The sequence below is a fragment of the Pogonomyrmex barbatus genome, unplaced genomic scaffold (genome assembly GCF_055798465.1).
Source record: "Pogonomyrmex barbatus isolate J1 unplaced genomic scaffold, ASM5579846v1 scaffold2, whole genome shotgun sequence".
Classification (NCBI taxonomy): domain Eukaryota; kingdom Metazoa; phylum Arthropoda; class Insecta; order Hymenoptera; family Formicidae; genus Pogonomyrmex; species Pogonomyrmex barbatus.
In genome coordinates this window covers 1154051-1175884 of record NW_028297116.1, presented here as the reverse complement: position 1 = coordinate 1175884, position 21834 = coordinate 1154051, and the positions used below count along the sequence as shown (strand labels likewise).

Sequence of the window (21834 nt, the reverse complement as noted above, 5' to 3'; positions counted from 1 at the left end):
TTAGGCTAATTAAGGAAGTTCCTCCGTTAGGAAGGACGTTTGTAACCTTTCCGCATCCTTGCACGGGCTATTATACAAACGGGTCTTTCTCTCGGTTTCTTGAACGGTGCATTTGCATTATCCGCTATAAAAATAATCATCATGCCCAGATTTCACTAAAGATATCTTTAACAAAACCTGAAATTTAACGGCAAAAGTAGTTAAAATTAATGATTATTTATTCAGGAGATTCTTAGCACGCTCCGGAAATGGAATGAATTTAACAGGTAGAGGCAAGTATGCTACTGTGCTCCATGACACAGAATTTATTTCTACGAAATGATTATTTTCTGAACAAGAATATTTAGAAAGATAATCTGGTAAAAATGGGCCATCAAAAATAAACGTATGATACATGAAAAATGGAATAATATAATACTTTCCGTTCGTTTTAGGATGACATCTTTGAATTATTTAGAAATCTTATCGCTGTACATTTTCGTAATATCTTCCAAAAAGGTCTCACGGAAACGAGAACGAGAGAGAGAAAGAGAGAGAGAGATCGACTTTTTTTGTCGGCAATTTGCGGCGGTTCAATTTTCATGCCGTTGTCGATTACGTCAGACACGACCCGCGTCACACGCGAGCTGCTCGCATCAGCGGCGTAGTCCGATTCTCTATCTCGAGCTCGCTTTTTTAATCCGTATTCAATTATTTTCGCAGCATCCACCGCTGCGCGCGGTTTCAGTATTTACGAGATCAACTGTTACATAGCGGTGCGCGCTTGCATCCGCTAAAAAAAAAAAAAAGAAAAAAAAAGAAAAATTATTTAGGCGAACTGACCTCGATCCTGTATTTCGATTACACGACTCGTTCATCGCATTGTGCTTGCATTGGAATACATATATATGTGTACTATATACATATATATAAAAAAAAATATATATATATGTGTATATGTATATACTTTTTTTTTCCACTGCTCGTTTGAGTTTTCTCCCGTGAAACGCGTTGTCAATTTGACAATCGATAGCGGCATGCTCGTGTGCGGGAAGCAATCGGCCGCCGAACGCAAATCCATTATCGCCCCACTTAATCCGCGTGAAACGCAAATCAACCGTCAGTTGCGATGTGGGCATTCGTCGCGCTTTAAGCCCCGCATAGTTAACCGCGTGTAATCGCGCATCGGCGCTTTTCCAAACTACGCAACTCGAGAAATTCCCACGGACTTAACAAGCAGTTCCAGTTGCGGCAGAGCCGGCTCGCCGTAAATTCGATAATGATTCCCTTCTCGTTGCGCCGTCATTTCCATTCGTCAGGTAGCCCGGGTTTACGTGCGCGAAGTTAACGAGCTAATGAGCTTGCGGAGCTGAGAGAGAGAGAGAGAGAGAGAGAGAGAGAGAGAGAGAGAGAGAGAGAGAGATTTGGAGTGTGCGAGCATCTATTCTGCATTACGCCCCTGATGCAGTTTGCGTCCGGATGACGCGAAGAGTAGGAAGAGGAGGAGGAGGAGGAGGAGGAGGAGGAGGAGGATGAGATGGAAGAGGGGAAAAGGAAGAGGAGGAGGAGGTCACGGAGCGTTTCCCAGTTAGGGCAATTCCGCACTTTCGCTCGCCGCAATTAATTAGCTCAATTCCCGCTTCCTGTTATGCCTGCCGTCGAGCCACGCCGAGCCACGCCGAGCCACGCCGAGCCATGCCGAGCCATGCCGAGCCACGCCGTTGGCACCCGGTCGCGCACGCCTGCATTCCGGCGAAGCTCGCATACCGTCGTCATAGTTCATGCACGCATCTAGTCCCCAAAGGCGTTTTACGCTACGCGACGCGACGCGACGCGACGCGACGCGACGCAACCATGAACGCCGAGACGACGCCGATCTGCCTCTCCGTGTTCTGCATTTACGTGATGACGGCGCCGCCGCCACCCCCGCTGTCGGAAGCGGTGTCGCCTCGTCCCACTCGCGTGGGTAAGACTGTGCAACTATCCGATTTTATCTCTCCGAAAAGTTATTTCAAACTGCGATCTTAAGAAGAAAAACAAATTAAATTTTATGCACTTGTTAAATTTGCGATGGGCTTAACACTTAAGATTTAAGAGAGATTTAGGAGGGTGTCTGAAAACTTGGAAATGTTAGTGGATCATCTTCTTAGTATTATATTTTAATTAATATATACATCTTTTTTTAGCTCTTCTTCTGAATTGATGATACTTTTTTAAAGTCTAATAAGATTATCGATATTCTTTTTTTTAAAGGATTTAAAGGAGAGGGATTAAAATTTTAATAAATTGAACACAATGAAGGTATAATTGACTCAAAAATATGATGAACTTAATAATTTATTATTTAGCACTATTTTAATTTTTATAACAAACGTGTGTACTAATTACGATAATAAATTATATGAGTAAATATAAATTATGGAAAAACCCTTGGAAAAAGTTTAAAGTAGCGTTTCATTTGCAGTACAAAAGTAAAACCTAACTTAACCATTGAATGTCATAAAAGATACAAAAATGCAGCCACTGCATCGCACGCTCACCTTTCCTTGACATTCTGCATTCAGGCAAAACTAAATGCGACGATTGTCATATAATTGTCCGCTAATTATATCATTATCCGGAGTCGGTGTTTCTCGTTGGTATATATTTTTTTTTTTTTTTTTTTTATAGCGACTGCACCTAACAAAACACGTACTACGCATATGCACGTATGCACGCACTCATCCTTCTTGTCAGCGCTAATGACGTTTGCGGTTTTCTTTTTGCAGCTTACACGAATGCCGCGGATACCGCTCCGTCCTTGGACATCTTGCCAAGTGGCGAGACACAGACGAAGCCGATCGGCTCCAGCATCCTTCTCACATGCAGACCAAAGGTGGACGATATATCGCTCGTCAAGGACATGCAATGGCTCGACCCATCGAACAAAGTGATCGAATCTCTCAAGTCCATCAAGTAAGTCGATTACCACGTCAACCACGGTGATTTCTCCGCCTTCTTTTTGTTTGCAAATATATTTTCGAGATGACGCAGAAAGACGGTCACACCAACGATGCTCCTCTATTTATAACTGGTAATCGAGGAGATGACAGTTAATTAATCCGAGTACATAAAATCGCAATATTGTTGGTGTTATGATCTCCTTCTGAAGAATTCTTATGTCGTACAAGCAATTATGAAAATGATAACTAAAGTGATTTTTCTTGTTCTGTCGTTGATATTCGCACTGACATTAATCAATTATGTTTCAGCAAATACATCTCACATTAAATTTCATTAAAGAACAAATTTTAATTAATCAAAAGAAAAGAAAACTTGATGGAACGATGTAATGAACTATTGAAGTAATTTCGCAGTGGCGTGACTTGTGATTAAGATTATGATGTTAAGGTTACTTATTAATCATAATTACACATGTCATATTTGTAATATTACGATTTCAATTACGATTGGTAGTGATGAAGGTTAATATAAGTTATCTTTAGCACAAGTTACTATCTAAAAGCAATATGGAAAAGCAATTATATTAATGATACAGAAACATTAATTAGCGTTACATTAGCATTTAACACACACAAACAAGAAAGCGCTTATTACAACACTAATCGAACGAATTTTTGTCACGTTGAAACGCAGACTTGCCGTCTTGCCGATCGGAAGGCGAGTATAAAATCCATTGAATTGAACACCCAACATAGTATAACCATAGTAGTGCTCATTCGTTGCTGCTCCTCTCATTTCCACCTTTCTCATTTGCGATACCCATCACTTCTCATTCACCCCCCCCCCCCGAGTACGACACGATCATTTTTCCCACGATGTAGCCCACGTTTCCCGCAGTCCACGCCGCGGAGCTCTTAATTGCTGCAACGCGAGCCGATTGCAGTTCGCGAATCGGCGGCTATTGCTCGTTAAAGCCGCCCGGAAAAGTTTCGAACGTTCACACTGAACCTGACTTATTGAACGCGCGGAAACTCGTTGGCCGGATAAAAATGTTCGAGCGGCGAACGAAATTTTTCGTTTATGTGTACGTTCGTGCATACGAAGTGGAAGACCAAGAGCCAATGCACTTTTCTTAAATTTTATTAATAATTTGGATTTGACTTTATTACAAAAAAAAAAAAAACGGATTAATCTCGATCGTGAATTTTTACGAAGTAAGTACAGTGTAAAAATTAAGTTTCGTAATTTTTTGTTATATCAGAGTAAAGTTTATATTTAAAGTTATTTAAATTTTCCTTTCTTTTTTTTTTGTTTATAATTTTGAAATGTTATTTGCAATGCTCTTTAATCCTGGATGATAATTAGCTTCGTAATTATTAAAACCGCTCGAGCTCGCAGAATTAAAAGTGAAATACGATCTTTTTAGAGCAATGCGCACACGTGCATATGCGCGTATCGGTGGTAATTAAGCAGTTCCATAATGACGCAATTTCTCTGCACATACACTCGCAAATACTATTTCAACTTCATCCGCAATATTTCTCTCTTTATCCGCGTGCAAGTCTGTCCGATATCGCTAACAGCTAATGTATGTACCGCGTGTCGGTCATACTACGAAGTATTTGATCCAACGATCAAATAATCTAACGAACGTTAACCCTGGTTAACTGATTCATCGTGTCGCGTGTTTGCACGATTACTCGAACCCCGGGTACAATTTGCATAATTAAGTACATTCGTCGTCAAGAGTGCAGCGTGTGACGTTCCCGGACAAAATCGCCCCGTTTCGAGCAATTTGCGCCAACTCAATGATACGTTCTCCATGGCGCCGTTACACGAATACAAAACTGTTACGAAAGTCGAGATTACGAAATCGAGAAGTAAACTGTGAGCCGGAGAAAATTTATGAAACGTTGTTCTATTTAAAAAAAAAAAAAAAAAAAAAAAATTACACATATATAAAAATTTCTTGCCCGAACTTTTTTGAACCATTCTGTACAGACAGACTGTCAACGGCAATATCGCATCTTCCTTTTTCACAAATTTCTGATTGATCACCATGATCGCTTGCCTTACATTTACGCGTCGTGATTGTCGTCACATAATAACACTCGGCTGCTTCGCGATATTACGAATTAATTTTTGAAATCAACATCCACAGTTGTTTGGTACTTTTTTTTTTTTTTTCATATCTTCTATTCGGGATATGAAAAAAACTCGATGCACACATATGATATTTCGCTTAAAGACGGAAACGCGGTCACGGAGCAGCCGCGCGTTTCTGGTCCTATCACCTCCAGCCACCTTCTTAATCCGCAAAATCCATATTCGTGGCCTTCATCATCTCGATGTCACGCGATATTACATCCGCGACATCTCGTCGTCCGATACGCTGTATGGAAATTGCTTGAACACATCACATTACCATATACCTGTACTCACATCGCACGCCGATACGCCGCCATGCCATATTGCGCAACATTGAATAATACCGCGGGATAATATCACGTGAATGATCATCTCGTTGTCATTTACGCGTCATCCCCCCTCCCCCCCCCCTCCCTCGCATCATCCGCGAAGATCATGTATGAAACGCGATATCGCCGATGCAATGTCATGGATCATTATCATCAGTTGGTGTGCCTCGGACGAATATTACGAATACTGTTTTGCAAATTGTGACGTTGTTCCCCGCAGCACGTACGGTACGACGAAGCCGGCCATGTACACCGAATTGCATCAGGATGGCAGTCTATCCCTGTTCTTTAATTCCCTCCAGGAGAGCGAGGCCGGGAAATACACGTGCAAGGGGACTTATGCGCGTAACGTCGCGTTAAGCAAGAGCGTGACAATCGATACCATTAGTGAGTATAGAATTGAAAGTCCTGTCACGTTTTAACGTTCGTGCGAAATTATTTCGATGTAGAATAAAATAGACCCCCCCTCGGCGAGATTATATATCGGAATAATGTTTAATTAATTCATCGCCATCGAGGCGCGATTTTGAGGCGGTCTGAAAATTTTATGTAACGCATATAAATTTATATAAACGGATGAGTAGAATTTTTTTTTATTAAAATTTTATTGGAAATTGCATTGCAATGCTTTTTCAGACAAGAACAGTATAAATGAAATGACAGATCTTTCGTTTTAGTTGGACTTTTTGACATTTTACAAATATATTATTTAAAATAAAAATTTTTATTTTTATTAAATTCAAAATATCAAGTAATATTCTTTGCGATAACACACCCATCGAGACCCAATATTTTTTCCAAAACAAAACTTCCGATTTGTTATCAACAGTTGCGATTACATGGGATAATGCACCGCAAAATCAGTATCCTATTCTCGGAGAGGACTTCGATATTCAGTGTCAAGTACGCGCTAGACCATCGCCTTCGGTCGACTGGCTTCACAACGGAGAATTGATCAAGACGAATGACCATTATGTCATAAACACTTACGCCTTGAAGATCAAGAACGTTCAAGAGTCTGACGATGGCATATACACATGTCGCGCATCAGTGCAGACCACAGGAGAGTTGAAAGAGCGAGCTATTCGCGTTGAGGTAATTACATTAATATCTCTTAAATTGCATTGAAAAAAATATGTGTGGAGATCATAAATTATTTCAGAAATTGTATGAACTTTTCGATAAGCTGAGATATTATCATCATATCTTTTTATCATACTGCTATTATAATGTTTGATTTTGCTTCCATTGACAGATTATCATCCAGTTAGTATTATATTTGCATCTTTTAACCTTGATCTTTGTATCAATTTTTTTTTTTTTTTTTTTTATTATTAGGTACATGTACGACCCACAATCGAAGAGATTCCAAGCCCGGTAAATATCATCGAAGGCGAAAATGCGAATATCAGATGTAAAGCCAATGGTAAACCGCCTCCAATGTTCACGTGGATCAAGTCTCTCACACAACAGAATCTTTCCAACGCCGATCGCTTCGGCGTCGATCCCGTCACTGGTGTACTTACTATTACAAACGTGAATCGCGAGGACGCGGGCGAATATCAATGTTCCGCGATAAATGCCGCCGGCATCGTCACCACCAATATCCAGGTAAACGTGATCGTCAAGCCGAAAATAATGGAGTTCCAGAACGTGACCGTGGTGGAGAAAAAAAGCGCGGAAATCAAGTGCAAGGCCTTCGGCCGACCACCGCCCGAGGTGACCTTCAGAAAGCAGTCGGGAACCGGTAATAAGCAATACGTGATAGGCGCTCAACCGCAAGATGACCGAATCGTCGTCGAGAATGATGCGAATGACGTATCCGGCGAGACTGTCGGCACTCTATCAATCTTTGACGCTCTCACCCTCGATGACGGCCTGTACGAGTGTATAGCTAAAAATAAGGGTGGTATTACTTTCAAAAATGGTCATTTGACCGTCGAGTTTCCGCCCACCTTCCGCAGCATGCCGAACAAGACGTTCTGGTCCTGGGATCAGAAACCGGTGAATCTCACCTGCATTGCCGAGAGCATACCAAACGCGACGATACGCTGGACTATACAAGATCACAGTATCGAAGGCGACGATCATATCAAACAGATCGGCAATGGACCGACTTCTATCCTCAGGATAATACCGACGGACAACAGATATTACACCCGTTATAAATGCATTGCCATGAATACTCATGGCACGCGGGAACGTTCGGTAGAGCTGAGGGAAGCGACGAAACCCAAAGAGTTCTTGAACGTCAAGATGACCGAGGTCACTGCTACGACAATAACATTCGATTTAGTACCGCCCGTCATGGATCCGGATTTGACTGTCACGACTATCGATGTGCAATACAAAACGGATAACGAGATTTGGCAAAACGCGATGAACAGGACGTGGTCTGTCGGTAAGTCTACATATTTTTTTCTTAATTTTAATGAATTATTTGAAATAATTAAGTTTGAGTTTTAATATTTCTGTAAAATTTGTCGCAATATTTATCGTTCTTATATGAGTAAATAATGAATTAAATAATAGAATATTAATTTTATTTATTAGGATATAAAGTGAGAAAATAAAATTCTTAATTTGAAATTTACAATGGCATTTAGTCGCGAATATAGAAATGACAAATAGAATGATTTACTATATTTATAGCTTTTAACATATTTTAAGCGTTTTAATTCGTAATAACTAAATGTCATGCTCTTTAGGTTCTTTATACGTGATCGAAGGCTTAAAACCACAAACCCCCTACGAATTCCGATTCGCGGGGAGAAATCGAGTCGGTCTGGGTAATTGGGGTAACTATTATCGAGAAACTACACCCGGCAGAATGGCGCCGCAAGATCCGAGGATTGTGAGAACAACTTCTAATCTATATGAGCAGTCGCAGTTCAATGACCAGTACGAGCTCAGCTGGGTAACACCGGCCGACAATGGCGAACCCATAGACATGTACGAGATCAAATATTGCCAAATAATACGCGTCTCTGGCGAGTGGGAAGTATTGGAAAATACTTGCGAAACAACACCTGTTAAAACCCCAGGCAGAACGAGGAAATATTTGAAGAATCTGAAACCTGACGCTTACTACATGGTCGAATTGCGGGCTCACAACATTATGGGCTTCAGCAAACCTGGATATGTCAAATTCAGAACGGCAAAAGGTAAGTAGTCCTCCGCAATTAATTCTCGGTGTTCCTTCGATCCAATATAATTATTGTCATGACGTATCTATATTATTTCTCGTAATGATTTCTACTCGAGATATATAATTCCCTTTAAAATATATATATTTATATGTGCACGAAGCTATTGCACCGAATATTTTTTTCTTCGCGATCTTCAAATCGTTTGTCAGTTTGTCGCCCCTATTTTTGTTCATTCAAAGGGGAGGGAAAAGGGTTATTTGAGGCTTTTCGTTTCCTCACCTAGGAGGTTTCCACTCAGTTAAGCTATCTTTTTTTTTTTTTTTTTTTTTTATTTATTTATTTATTTATTAATTTTCTCTAATTTTTCTAATTGGTTCTGTCGACGGCGAAACGATCTTGTAATCGCCAGAAAGGCCTAAATGGTTATTTTGCTCGCTAAGAACTTTAGCGCCATTCATTTTAAATAGTAGAGTTTTATAAACTTATTATTATTAATATTCTATCAGTAGAATGTAAAACGACAAAAAAAGATTATTATATTTAGTATGATATTATGAGTGTATACATATATATGTATTAAACTTTTTATTTTTCCGGATATAACGCATGTTTCATAAGACCAAATAGATTTTGCATTAATATTTGAGATATGAATTTACGTAAATAATTTACTATGTTACATTATATAACTTGTCCCCTTCCTATTTTACGCAGAATAGAAGATATTTTTGCAAAAAGTAGCAAGCCTTCGGGCTTTCTGGCGTTAATCAAGATTACGGGATTTGAAGAAGTCCTCAAATCCCTTGACCCTACGCAAGACATCGACTAAGCTAAAGTTACCCGGTGACCGTCGGCGGGCTTGTAGAGACGTTAAAAAATGTTTTATCGCGACGAACGATATCGTAGCTGGAGCGGGCAAGATCTCTCTTTTATTACATAGAGCCTTTTTATCCATTCAGAATCTACGGGCATGACTGTGGACTACAGTAATGCTGGTGATACTTGCAAGACCGTCGTGGCCGCCGTTACCGCAGCAGTAATGCTCCTATCTCTAGCCATTTAGAGTCGCCGTCAGGAATATTTGCTCCTCGCGCTCTAAATCCTCCCTCCGTCGTGAACGCACGCGATTCGCAGGAAGCGAGGCGAGAACTCGCGAGGCCGACAAGTACAAGCGAGACACCACGATGGACGAAAGTGACACACACACACACACACACACACACACACACACTCTCTCTCACACACACACACACACACACACACGCGCGCGCGCGCGCTCCACTAATATAGTATATCCGCATTCGTGATTTCATGCGACACTCGTGCGTGTTTCGTTCGAATCTGATCGAATCTTACCCTTAGGTGAATTTTCGGGATACGAAAGCGTGTATCGAGTTGAGAAAAGGAGATTTCGTGCGAGACACGACGGCGAGAGTTAATCGCGGGACATTTGTACGTATACATTTGTACACGATTGTGTCGTTATTTCATTGATACATCCATTATTTAGAGTTAAAACAGTCGACAACGAGGAACTTAAAGTAAATCGATTGCCGCCGAAATATACATTCCGAAGGAAATGAGAGGTAGCGTTTAAGTGGGACTTCTGTAAGGAGGAAAGGACGCGTGAAAAAAGCCGCGATGCGGAACTGTATTTATACGTATGATTTGTTAAATGCTCACTGCGTGTTAGTATGAAAACGTACTGGTACGTTATCTTTCATTTTCTCTTTTCACTAAGTATAAAGTATAAGTTAAGGCTGCACTTTGGTGAGACTTCTGTAAGAGACGGGTGCTACAGTGCGCAAAGATACTGGCCTCCCTCGCATTGCAGGGAAAATTCGTGACCAAAACGAATAACGTACTGTACCAATTATTTCGCGCGTTGTAATTTTTATTTCTTATAATTAAAGTCAGATCATATATTCACTTTTAAACGGAGCTAAGATATATAAGTCACGACTACGCTTCGTCAACTTTTGCAGTTTACGAACTTTTGTATGGTATATTATAGCGATAGGTAAAAAGAGAAGAGAATGTGCTTCCCTATATATATATATATATAATATGTTGGCTACGAAACATAAATTAATGATTTATCGGATAGGTATGTCTATAAGCGTGAGAGACTATAAGTTGGTGAATCGTGTAAGAGTGCCACTGCCCCAAATTGTCGACTATTCACGCGCAAAGTTCAGCGACGAAGAGGAAGGATATAATCGATATTAAGGAAACGAACAGCCGCGATTGAAATCGCAGCGACTCGTAAATCACGCACGAATACGAATGTTATAATCGTGTCCCGTATTGAATACTTGCAATTGGAGCATTCAAGCTGTCTACTGAGTTGGCCCATTTAGTATGTGTCGAAAGTATTTTTAGACTAGACTTTTTTTTACATCCTTTGCGATCTGATTTTTACGAGAGGAACTTAACAAATTTGATAATTAAGATTTATAGAGGAATTAAAAGAATGGGGAAGAATAATTGAGCGATTACGAAAATTACGATTGTGATGAAGTACTCAGATACTCGCAGATCATCCATCATAGTAGTTAGAAAAAAAAATTAATAAAGTTATAAAACGCGAAAAAAAAAACAATAAAACAATGACGGTACTTGCCTTTACGGGAAAAAAAAAAAAAAAAAAAATCCGTTTTTATCGAGGCCTTAAGAGGCAAGGAACATTGTTGGACATTTTCCTCTTCGTAAGAGTCGAAATATTTATATCCACAGTTCGCGCGATGTTCTTTTACGAGGCAAAGAATTTCACACGAGCGAGCGGAAGTCCTCCTCGCGAAGTCGCGTCACGCACACAAGATCCTAAGAACTTTAATCCTAGAACCCGATCTTATCCAACGTGAGAATAGATTTGACCATGAAGAGACAAATAAATAAAGAAATTGTGATGCGGCGAAAAAAAATTGGTATACTTTCAGAGGTAGCGTTTCGCATTTTTACGTGGCAAAAGTAAATCGCTGTCATCTACTTTGCTATCTCGTAGCATATTCCTAGCTACATTTCTGCATTTTTATAGAATAATAATAATAATAAGATAATATCAAATCGGTATAATATATATTCTTCAAGAATTATTCATTCGGAATTGAAATCTCTCGCGAATGAGGAATAATTCTACGATCGGGTTCTACGATTAATCGCGAGACAAAAACCGGAAGAATCCGCAGCACGACGACTCACACGACTGGCAGTTAACTTTTTAGTTTGGTTGATTTTGTATGAAAATTGCGTCTGATTTTTCTCTCTTCTCTTCTTGCCCTTTATTTGATTTACCTCTTTTTCTTTTTTTTTTTTTTCCATAACGTTTATTTTTTTTGGGAACTTATTTCAGTCATTAGTTTCGCTTGACTAGTTTTGAAATACGTGTTTAGTGTGCGCATGATCTGTGTGTTGCGATCATTACAATTTATTACGATTTTTATTACATTTACAATATAATTATAAATTTATTATATCGCCGTAGCTCTTACGTATTCATAACCGCCGCTGCCGGCAGTAGCCGCCATCACCGCCGTCGTAATTATCACTAGTAACCACTGTCGTGATTAATCTCACTAATCTCGGGCGATGAGAGATAAGGAATCGAGATCGAATTTCCCGTTTAGTTTTCGTTTGCGAAGTACACGCAAATTACAGCTCTAACGTTGCGTGAAGTAAGCTAGAGAACATTCATATCTAAAAATAGCAATAATCCTATAATAAATTACGATACAATTTTTCAATAATAAAGCGAAGGTGGTTTTTAACTATAAAATTGCAAACTAACTAAAAAGAAGTTCAAAGTTTTACTTTGAACTATTATTAACGTTAGAAAACTCACTGAGTTTTCTCACTTTCATTCTCTTGCTGAGTAAGTTATTCCGGCCAATGGACCGGCGCGACAATCGGTATAAGGTACATTTTTCCATTTCTATTCTTTCACTTCGAAAATTGAGCTCGGCGAAATTATACGATTTCGATTCCTGAATAAGAGACTACAAAAGGAGCGCGGTTCGGTCTCGAAGGCCTGGTCGTATCCGGAACGGGCGGTCTTTTACCTCAAGTGCCTGTACACATATGTATTACCCACACGTACACACACATACGCATTGATCGCCTCCCCGCAAGGCTCGCGCGAAAACACCGGCGATCGATCTCGATGTGACGAGGTCTTCGACCTAGATCTTTTTACGTCTCTCTTTTATGTCTGTTCGTCGTCGCAATGCCTGGGTTCTTAGATGTTAGTCCACAACGCATGGCATGCGCTTTGTTATCATTACCTTCCCCTTCTTATTTATTTTTTTTTTTTATTTTTTTTTTTTTTTTTTTTTTTTTGTAAACTTAGCGATACGTCACGCCGAGTTTTGTCGGCGATGTTCCCATTCCACACACGTCCCCGTTTTCGCTGGAGAACGCGGAGAACTCGTCCACGAGTTCTTCTCGGCGCTTGATACGACGAGCTTATCGGATTTTGATGACGGATTTTCCAGCAATCTCAAGTCGATTTTCCGCGACGAGAATTTCACAGATTTCGCAATCACGAAGCCAAGAAAAATTGAAAGATTGGAAATCTATGGAAATAGATTTTCACTCAAAAATTTCGAAATTAATTTAATATTCAAGTATCGCTTTTTTATTTTCAAGCGAGCTCTTTAACTTTTTTAATTCAAACGAAGATTCCGAAATTAACTGAAATATTTAACGTTGAGATGATTTAGAGGTCGTTGCATGACAAATTTTCAGTAATAAAAAAAAAATCAATTTCGTACGTCGTGTCTGCGTAAAGATCTGTCATTAAAATTTGATTTTGATAAAAGTGAAAAATATATGGAAATCATAATGCGTAATCGAACATAGCGTAAGAGTAATCCGATCTTAATCACCGATTATACCAAATGATATTGCCGAGATTGATAATATTGTACCGACTCGAAATCCTTGGTTGTTGGCAACGGACTTCTTGTCGAGATCGAGACACGTAGGACGTAATATCGCGAATTTATGCAAACAAACACGTCTGCAAATCTTACGAATGCCGGCTATATAAAAAGCGGCAACTTTTCCCACGGATATATTCCCGCGCCTTGGAACTGGAACGAGCAATAACGTTCCGCGTCATGAAAGAAAAATGAGAGAAAATATCGGATCCAAGAGCAGAAGTGAACTTTTATCATACGGATAGTCGAATTTCTTCTTGTCCGATTTCTTTCGCCCGCTCTTTCGTCTTTCAGCTGATGGAATGATATTGTATAAATTTGATTTCAAGGTAGACCGACATTCATCGTCGTGTCGACGACGATAACGTGAAAATCTCGAGTCGAAGACGTCGAGACTTTCAGCCGCACGGACGTGATTAGATACCATGATAAATAGACCCCGACGGACCCAACAAGCTCTCTTTATCCCCGTTAACAGTCGTAAAAGTTAGACCGGACCCCGATCGACCACGTCTTTTACTTACAAATACGCCGTCTTATCTCCCGTGACAATAAACTACTGGCGGAAACTTTGGAAACATCGCGGAGCGGAAGAGCGCGTGTGCGCACGCGCGCGCGGATAAAGTCGCTTTTAGAAGACGCTTCGAAAGTCGGCGAAAGACCAAGACAGGCGGAAGGCTTTTAAACCGATGATAAAGACAATGTCGACGAGCGGCGAGCGCGATGGCGGAAGAAAACGACTCGAAGGGGACGATAGCTGCCGAAATGGTTTCCCATCCGTCGTGAATCTTCCTGTGATGAGTTTTCCTCCTTCCTGACGGAAATCACCGGACGAGTCTCGGGGGGGGAGAGAGAGAGAGAGAGAGAGAGAGAAAGAGAGAGAGAGCTCCGGGACGCTTGTAACTGGAACTGGCCGGACGGAATCCCTCGAAATTCGCACTTTGTCTCGATAAAAGGATTCGTGAAATTGTAACGAACAATCCCGTGATATCGATTCAGTCGGTCGTCCCGACAAAGACACGGTCTTCCGGTTACTTCACTTTGCCGAACAGAATCGCGCAATTCTGTCAAAGTTCGCCGGTCCACTTTCGTCGATATGCGACGAGAGAGAGAGAGAGAGAGAGAGAGAGAGAGAGAGAGAAACGCAGGGCGATAAATTCCATCGCGTATTTACTCGAACGCGAATCGAGAACCTGTACGCCACTCGCGTTTAAATTCTCGCAGTTCCATTTTCATCTTGCCACGGGCATTGTCCCCTCCGACGTTGACTCGTCACTTTACGGTAATACGAATAATTTCCTCGTGGAGTTAGACACAGTCGAATCTAGCGTGGCGGATCCGTGACGAGAATACGGGCCATTGTGCAGTTTCTTCGTACCGAAAAGATTACGGCAATTCGGGAAGCAAGCGGCAATTTAATGTCAAATGCGCGTGCGACGCCGGGCGGAGTGCGGCGTCGCACGGCTACAGTCGCGAACAAAGCGGCTCTTTATGCGCGATTGTTCGACGTGTCGTGTGATTTGCGCGGACTAATTACGCGAACGTGCGGGGTCCGTTCCTTCCCCCTCGCTTCTCCTCCCCTCCCCTCCCCTCTGGCGGACGGAGACGGGCGTGTTTGCGGAGAGCCTCGAAACCGAGAGACCGCGCAGCACGTGACCGACCCCTCGGCAATCCGCGGGATCAATCGATCTCCTCGATTCTTCCTCGACGCCCGCGACCGGGATTGTCTCTCCGCCGAGAAATCAGGGCGGCTTTTGTGTTTTGCGCCCGAGGATCGATCCCCCGCGCGTCCGGATAAATTGCGCGAGCGTATAAATGCTCCATTTGTGCGACGACAACGACGACGACGACGACGACGACGACTCATTGTTTGCGCCGGTTGGGCGTTTGCTTTCATCCGGACGCTTCGAGCACCCGGCATCATCATCTCGAGGACTGCGATCGCGGGCGAAATCAATTAGCAAGGAATGCGGGATTATTCCGATTGACTCGCTTTGTAAAGCGATTGTATGGCTCTCTATCCAGGATTTATCTTGCGAGAAGAAATAACGTGCAAAGAGCCGAATGAAATAATAATTCGGATTCCTTTCGGAGAGATTAAAAACATTTCCCCTCCCCCCCCCCCCCCGCTCCCCTCCTCCCCAATGAAACCGACGAAAGTTGTTTTTTAATAATTTCGAGAAGCTTTTAAAATTACGTCTGCATTTTTCATCATTCGCGATTCTCCTTTTGTTACGCGCTCTTGTTGCGATTCTCACTTTCGTTGGAGTCCGCGGTACCCGAAATGAGACATCCGAAATGATGATACACGTCGAATATACGACATATAATCTCGACGTGTGTCTATGTTCGAGCAAGAAGTTTCACAACGACGGCGGGCAAGCAGCAGCAGCAACAGCAGCAGCTGAAGTGTTTCTCGTTACGGAGATAATCTCTCCGTGCGCGTACAAATGGATCGCTCGAGTGGAGGAGGAGGAGGAAGATGGGGTGGAGGGAGGGGGGGGGAGGGCTATGTGTTTGCACTGGCTGATGCGCCGACTCCATCTCCTCGACTTCGCGGGGAGATAGAAACAAGGAAACGCTGAAGAGCCGAATAGATCCGTTCACAAATGCGAATCCGTTCGTGGAACCATGACGCCGGGCGCCGTCGCGCGCCGCATATAAATAGTCGTCGCGTTAAAGAGAACCGCGTCGAGAGGATAAACCGAGGAGGAGAGGGCTGGCAAAACGACGGCGAGAGGCGAGAAACGCGGGAGTAGAGGGACGAAAACATAAGCGCGATATTTCCCGCGATCTATTTTTGATGGGTTGCGCATGGGTTTTCGCGCGGGATTTTACGGTACCCGAGTCCCTCGAAACCGCGCGGCAAAACAGCGCTGTCCTTCCATTGTTAAAAGGGATCCTGAAAGTTACCTTTAATGCAGTTTTTTTTTTTTTTTTTTTTTTTTTCTCGTTATTCCGTTTCCGTTATCCTGTAATCTTTTAACAAGTGATTTTTGTAGTTCTATTAAAAATGTGCACGTCGTAAATGGTTACTCGACAGAAACGACATGAAAATATTTATCACATAACATTAAATTTACTACAGCAATTTCGTTTACTCTCCTGGCAATAGAAGACTTTAATGATATACTTAATATCGGAATATTGACAAAAAAAGTATCGCGTGAATACGAAGTTATGTTTCAGTGTGGTTGAGTTAGTAATAAATAAACAGTGTATTTCGGAGAAGCCTTCCGCCAGTGCTTTAGTGCATTTTTTTTTTTTTTTTGCGACTCTTAATTCTTTCTATTCTGTTATCTTGTTTAATCATAATAAGGTATGGCTTTCAGAGATTTTCCAGCAAACAGAATTAAACAGAATCGTCACAAAATCACTTTTGCATCGGAGAAGGAGAACGCTTGCGGAACCGCTTAGCGGAAATCAGAGCACATTAACAGAAATTACAACTTATTAATATTCCTCTTTTCTTTTTCTTTTTTTTTTTCTCTCTATGCGTATTTTTCCGTATTACGTGACGATGCAGCTTAAGTAAAAGGAGAAGAAGAACAACGGACGTGCCGCTGTGAGTTTACTTCGAACTGCGGGAGATATGCGGATTGTTCAGGTTTAAGAAATAATCGCGCCAACTCACGGAGCTAGACACGTTGTTACGACACGGACCGAAAATAGACCGGAATGCGAAATCGAATTTCAACGACGTGACCGTTCGATTCCCGTTGCCGCTCCGGTTGCTTTTACGAGACATTCGATGATCGCGCATAGCGATCCCTTCGCTCTACTCCCTCCTTTTCACTTTTTTTCTTTTTATTACGGCACCGTGGACTCCGCTCGTAGCTTCCGAAGGATATATATTTACACACCATACACACACAGCATACATGCACACACACACACACACACACACACACACACACACACATATACGATACACGTATATACAATATACATGTATATGTACAAACGTATATATAAAGAATATATATATATATATATATATATATATATATATATATATATATATTATATATAGGATAGATAAAACATTTACATACTAAGAATATGTATTAGCCTAGTGCCTACTATGTTCGTATTTATGAGGAGGATAAACTCGTATAACTCGTTCTTTCCTGTGCGAAACGTTCAATTATTGTAAATACAACGGAACGACGTAAAAAAAAAAAAAATATATATGTGAGTGTCCAAGGAGAAAAAAAGAACACGGATGGATAAATCCGAGCCAACGGAGAAGCCACCTTCAAATTGTATCTTTTTGTCGGCCAAAATTGCCGATCTTTTTGAATTTTCGAGTGGAATGACGAGCGAAAAAGAATGGAGACGAGATGATCGTTCGACCGAGAATCAGCGAGAGAGCCCTTCTGGCTCCGCGCGCTCTTGCAATTTGAGATGGTTTCTTTTTCGGCGGTCTTGTTTATTTTTTCGCTTATTATACACATCGCCTCTCTTTACTTTTACAATTATGGTAAAAATAACCACGGGAAGCGATGCGCGCCGCCGAAAGAAAACGGTAAATATTCCCTAAAGTACAAGCAAGTGCAAGATGTTGCCGCTAACTAACGTAGTTGAGAGCTCTGTTGAGGATTGGCAGTGAGAGTAGAGAGAGAGAGAGAGAGAGAGAGAGAGAGAGAGAGAGGCTGAATGAGATCTGAGAATGAGTAAATGTGAGACAGAATTAAATGCGAGGCACTCACGGTGAAGGGGCTTTTTGTGTGGAGGTAGCACTTTTAGACTAGTGGCGCGTAGAGACTAACATCGGTTGTGGAAGTTAGTGAATGAGCTTTTTTCCCCCTCCCTCTGTCCTTCCTCCTTGAGCTTTTTAGCACAGCTCGTATTATGTGGTGTTGCGCGCGAAACGAGACTCCTCTATCGCTTCTACGCTCTGCAGTGCGCTAATTATCGCGAGCCATTAACCGGCGTGTAACACACACGTACACGAAATAAAAAGTAACACACACACACACACACACACACACACACACACACACACACACACACACACACACACACACATGTACACGTATTCGCTGGTAAACTCATCTACGCTCTGTGTCTCCTTAACCGACAATCACCACTTGTATGTCTTGCCGTTGTTGCCTTCTGGTTTTTGGTTTCCTCCTTTGATAAAGACGGATTTTTGCCGCATTCCCCCACACACAACCCCGCGAGATCTTGTTTCTTTTCAGGAGACTAAAATATCATTGTACGTGGAACGTGTTTGGTGATGCGACACTGCGGGTGACACTCGAGAAGTAATTATCTTAATTAATGTATCAACGTGAGAGAATTTCGCTTTGCATTCAACATTATATTTATCCGATTATATATATATATATATATATATATATATATATATATATTAACGTTAATGACGTTAATAACGTAATTATACTAATACTATTAATGATAATATTTAACATCTAATGGTTTATTAACATAATAATAATAATTTTAAATTAATTATACGCAAATACAAAATTACAATTGTTGCGCGTGTGAAATTGGATCGAGACATCCTCTTTTTTGTATTGTCAATTATTATTTTAACAATTCGAATGTACAATAATAACTCTGTTGCCTCAGGAAAAACGTACCAGTATGTTTTCTCAAGCATGTCTTATCTCTCAACCTCTACTGCAACCGCTTCACACAACGTGTGCATCGCCACCGAATTGCTCGAATACAACGACTACGTTAACCATCATCACCAAACATCGTTCAGTATCGCTTTTGCACTAACGGACTGCGATATAAATACATACATATATATATATATATATATATATATAATAGATATGCAACGAAGAATATGTTTAAAAACGATGCTTTTATCATCTTTCAAGGGGATACCAACGTTCTGCAGCATCAGTCGGAGCTATCGAGCGGAACTATAATCGGCATTGCCCTCGCGGCGATATTCGTCATCTTTATCATCATTGATGCCACCTGCTGCTGCGTGCGCAAGACAGGTGAGACTGGCGTTAAATCATCATGTTGCTTGAATAGATCACCGATAAATTCTCTCGCGTTATATTGTATAACGGGAAAGATCGAAGCTCAGCTCGCGTTCGCATTAATTACGCGTTAATTACGTTTATCACGCACTAGTTATCTGCCAATCACGCCATGACTCAATAATGAAGCTCCCAAAGATTATTACTCGTCATAATTAGACATGTCATTCGAGGGAATTCAAATTTTGCAGTTTGACACGAAAATAATATAATTCTAAAAATTCTAAGTATTATTGTATTGGTTCAAAGTCGATTGAAAGCTTTTTGATAAATGTTTAGAAAAATATCGCCGGGATATTCGCGAAATGATGTCGCGTACAAAAATTCGATACGATACAATTACTTTGACTTTTGTAAATTCAGAGTATTAAAATAAATTGCCATCTTAATTCATTCGTTAACGATTTTTATCGTTACGATAATATCTTTATCTTTCTGCATTACAGGGATTATTTATTACACGCGCGAACAAGCTCGGTGGAAATCGGTTGACGACAATAATATTATCTTTACCTTTCTGAATTACAGGGATTATTTATTACACGCGCGAACAAGCTCGGCGGAAACCAGTCGATGAGGAAGACGCGAAGCTCGGCAGGTGAGTCTCATTTTGAATTTTTCAATTCCGCGGTATTCTGAATTTTATATATATATATATATATATGGTATTATGAAATACTCTTTTCTTGAATATATATTCCTACAGTCTACCGCATCTCGTTCATATATACTATTACATATTTATTTTACATTGTGCTTTGGCAAGTCTAGCGCTACTTTATCATGTTATCGAACTTTGCACCCGTCATTGAAACTTTCGTTCACACGTTGGGGAACGGATTTCTTTCTTTCCTTCCGTCTTCATCTCTCTCGACCGTCGAGTTCTTGCTTCTTTCTTAATGATGATTCGATTAGACTTATATTTCGCGTTTTAATCGCACCGGGACTTATCGCACATTCTCGCGGGGTTATTTGCACGATTCTGCGAGCGCGGACTCGGACGCGCATAGCGACATTCGCCCTCGCATAATTGTGCGTGACACAGGAAGGGTGATGGTGTAGATGAGATGACGGTGGTAGAGCCGCGATACTAAATGTTAGAGAGTAGCCCGCCGGCAAACACAGAAACAACAACACTCTGACTCCTCTCGTATTTCTCTCTCTTTTTTTTTTCTTTACCGGTAGTCTTTACGGTTGGCGGTTTCCGTTGCCGTATTGCGACCAAAAAATGGCCAATGTCGCCGGGGTCACGGCCATCCAAGAGTCGGGTAGTGGAAAAAATACCATTAGATTGGTCAAACACACTGCCATGTAAGAGAGAAAACGATATATAAGCGAAATCAGTAAGAAGCATGGCCCCTCACGAAGGGGCTCCGACACTGGCTTTTCTCACTTTGCATGACTTTTTTTTTTTTTTTTCACTTTTTTCTCTGCCTCTTCTCTGCCTCATCTCTTCCCTTTCAAAGTTCTCGGAGACTCCTCTCTCTTCCTTCTTTTTTTTTTTTTTTTTTCTTTGACGTATTTTCCTTGCTTGACTTCCCCGAGCGACGGCGATACCCATCGCTGAAACACGTTTTGATGGCGTTCGGGGATGAACCGTGTCTCGTAAGGGAAATCGTCGATACGCATCAAAGAGAATTCGATGAGCATGAGAGAAAACACATTCGATCCGTTGGACGCATTCACTGTGCCGTCAACCACTCTTTTACGCAACACGATTGATTTTTATACACTTTTGCGTTGCGCCGGGACGCGTGTCCACTCGTAATTACGCATAAATAAATTATAATCCTCTCTCTTTTTTAACATTCACGGAATGAGTTATTGATAGCTTCGACAAAAAACCAACTACATACATAGTTTGTCATATATTTTATTTCCCCTCCCCCCCCTTTTTTTTTTTTAAGCGAAACCGTGAATACCGTGAATACATATAAAGAGAAAGAAGCATTAAACATTAATTTTTTCCATCGCTTACTGATTTATTCATCAGAATTTGTTTTAAAAAATGAAAAGAAGAGAATTATCTTAATAATCGCCTTAATTCTCTGATTGGTAGTTTTATCGCTTGTGAATAATTTAATACCGATAAATAAATTGTTAAAAATAGACAATTATTTATACTCTTGCATTTTAATCGGACGCGGTTTTTTTCGAGTGGACACGCTTTAGTGCTGTTAATTCCGTCGTAACGCGCTTAGAGATCGCCGATATTCGCCTGAGCTTTGGCCATGCCGCATGCCAATTTTGGAATAACGCCTTGCCCTTGATTCTCTCTAATTCGTTCCGCACAATATTGCAACAAGTATGGCGAATC

General features: G+C 41.0%; 1 protein-coding gene across 7 annotated transcripts in view; it reads left to right on the top strand.

The window, feature by feature from the left end:
* The window catches only part of Fas2 (neural cell adhesion molecule fasciclin 2), a 99373-nt gene that overhangs the window by 71734 nt on the left and 5805 nt on the right, over positions 1-21834 (top strand). The window contains exons 1-10 of one of the 7 annotated variants that reach the window (XM_011644020.2): positions 1536-1945; positions 2748-2934; positions 3616-3639; positions 5620-5786; positions 6229-6494; positions 6738-7800; positions 8108-8563; positions 19347-19472; positions 20046-20115; positions 20703-20828. In XM_011644020.2, coding sequence (XP_011642322.2) covers positions 1675-1945; positions 2748-2934; positions 3616-3639; positions 5620-5786; positions 6229-6494; positions 6738-7800; positions 8108-8563; positions 19347-19472; positions 20046-20115; positions 20703-20828 — 2756 coding nt within the window. In that variant the 5' untranslated portion in view covers positions 1536-1674. Of the gene's footprint in view, positions 1-1534; positions 1946-2747; positions 2935-3615; positions 3640-5619; positions 5787-6228; positions 6495-6737; positions 7801-8107; positions 8564-9507; positions 18115-19346; positions 19473-19963; positions 20116-20702; positions 20829-21834 lie in introns of those variants that run through there. The other 6 variants (XM_089076080.1, XM_011644022.2, XM_011644021.2 and 3 more) reach the window with 6 other exon arrangements.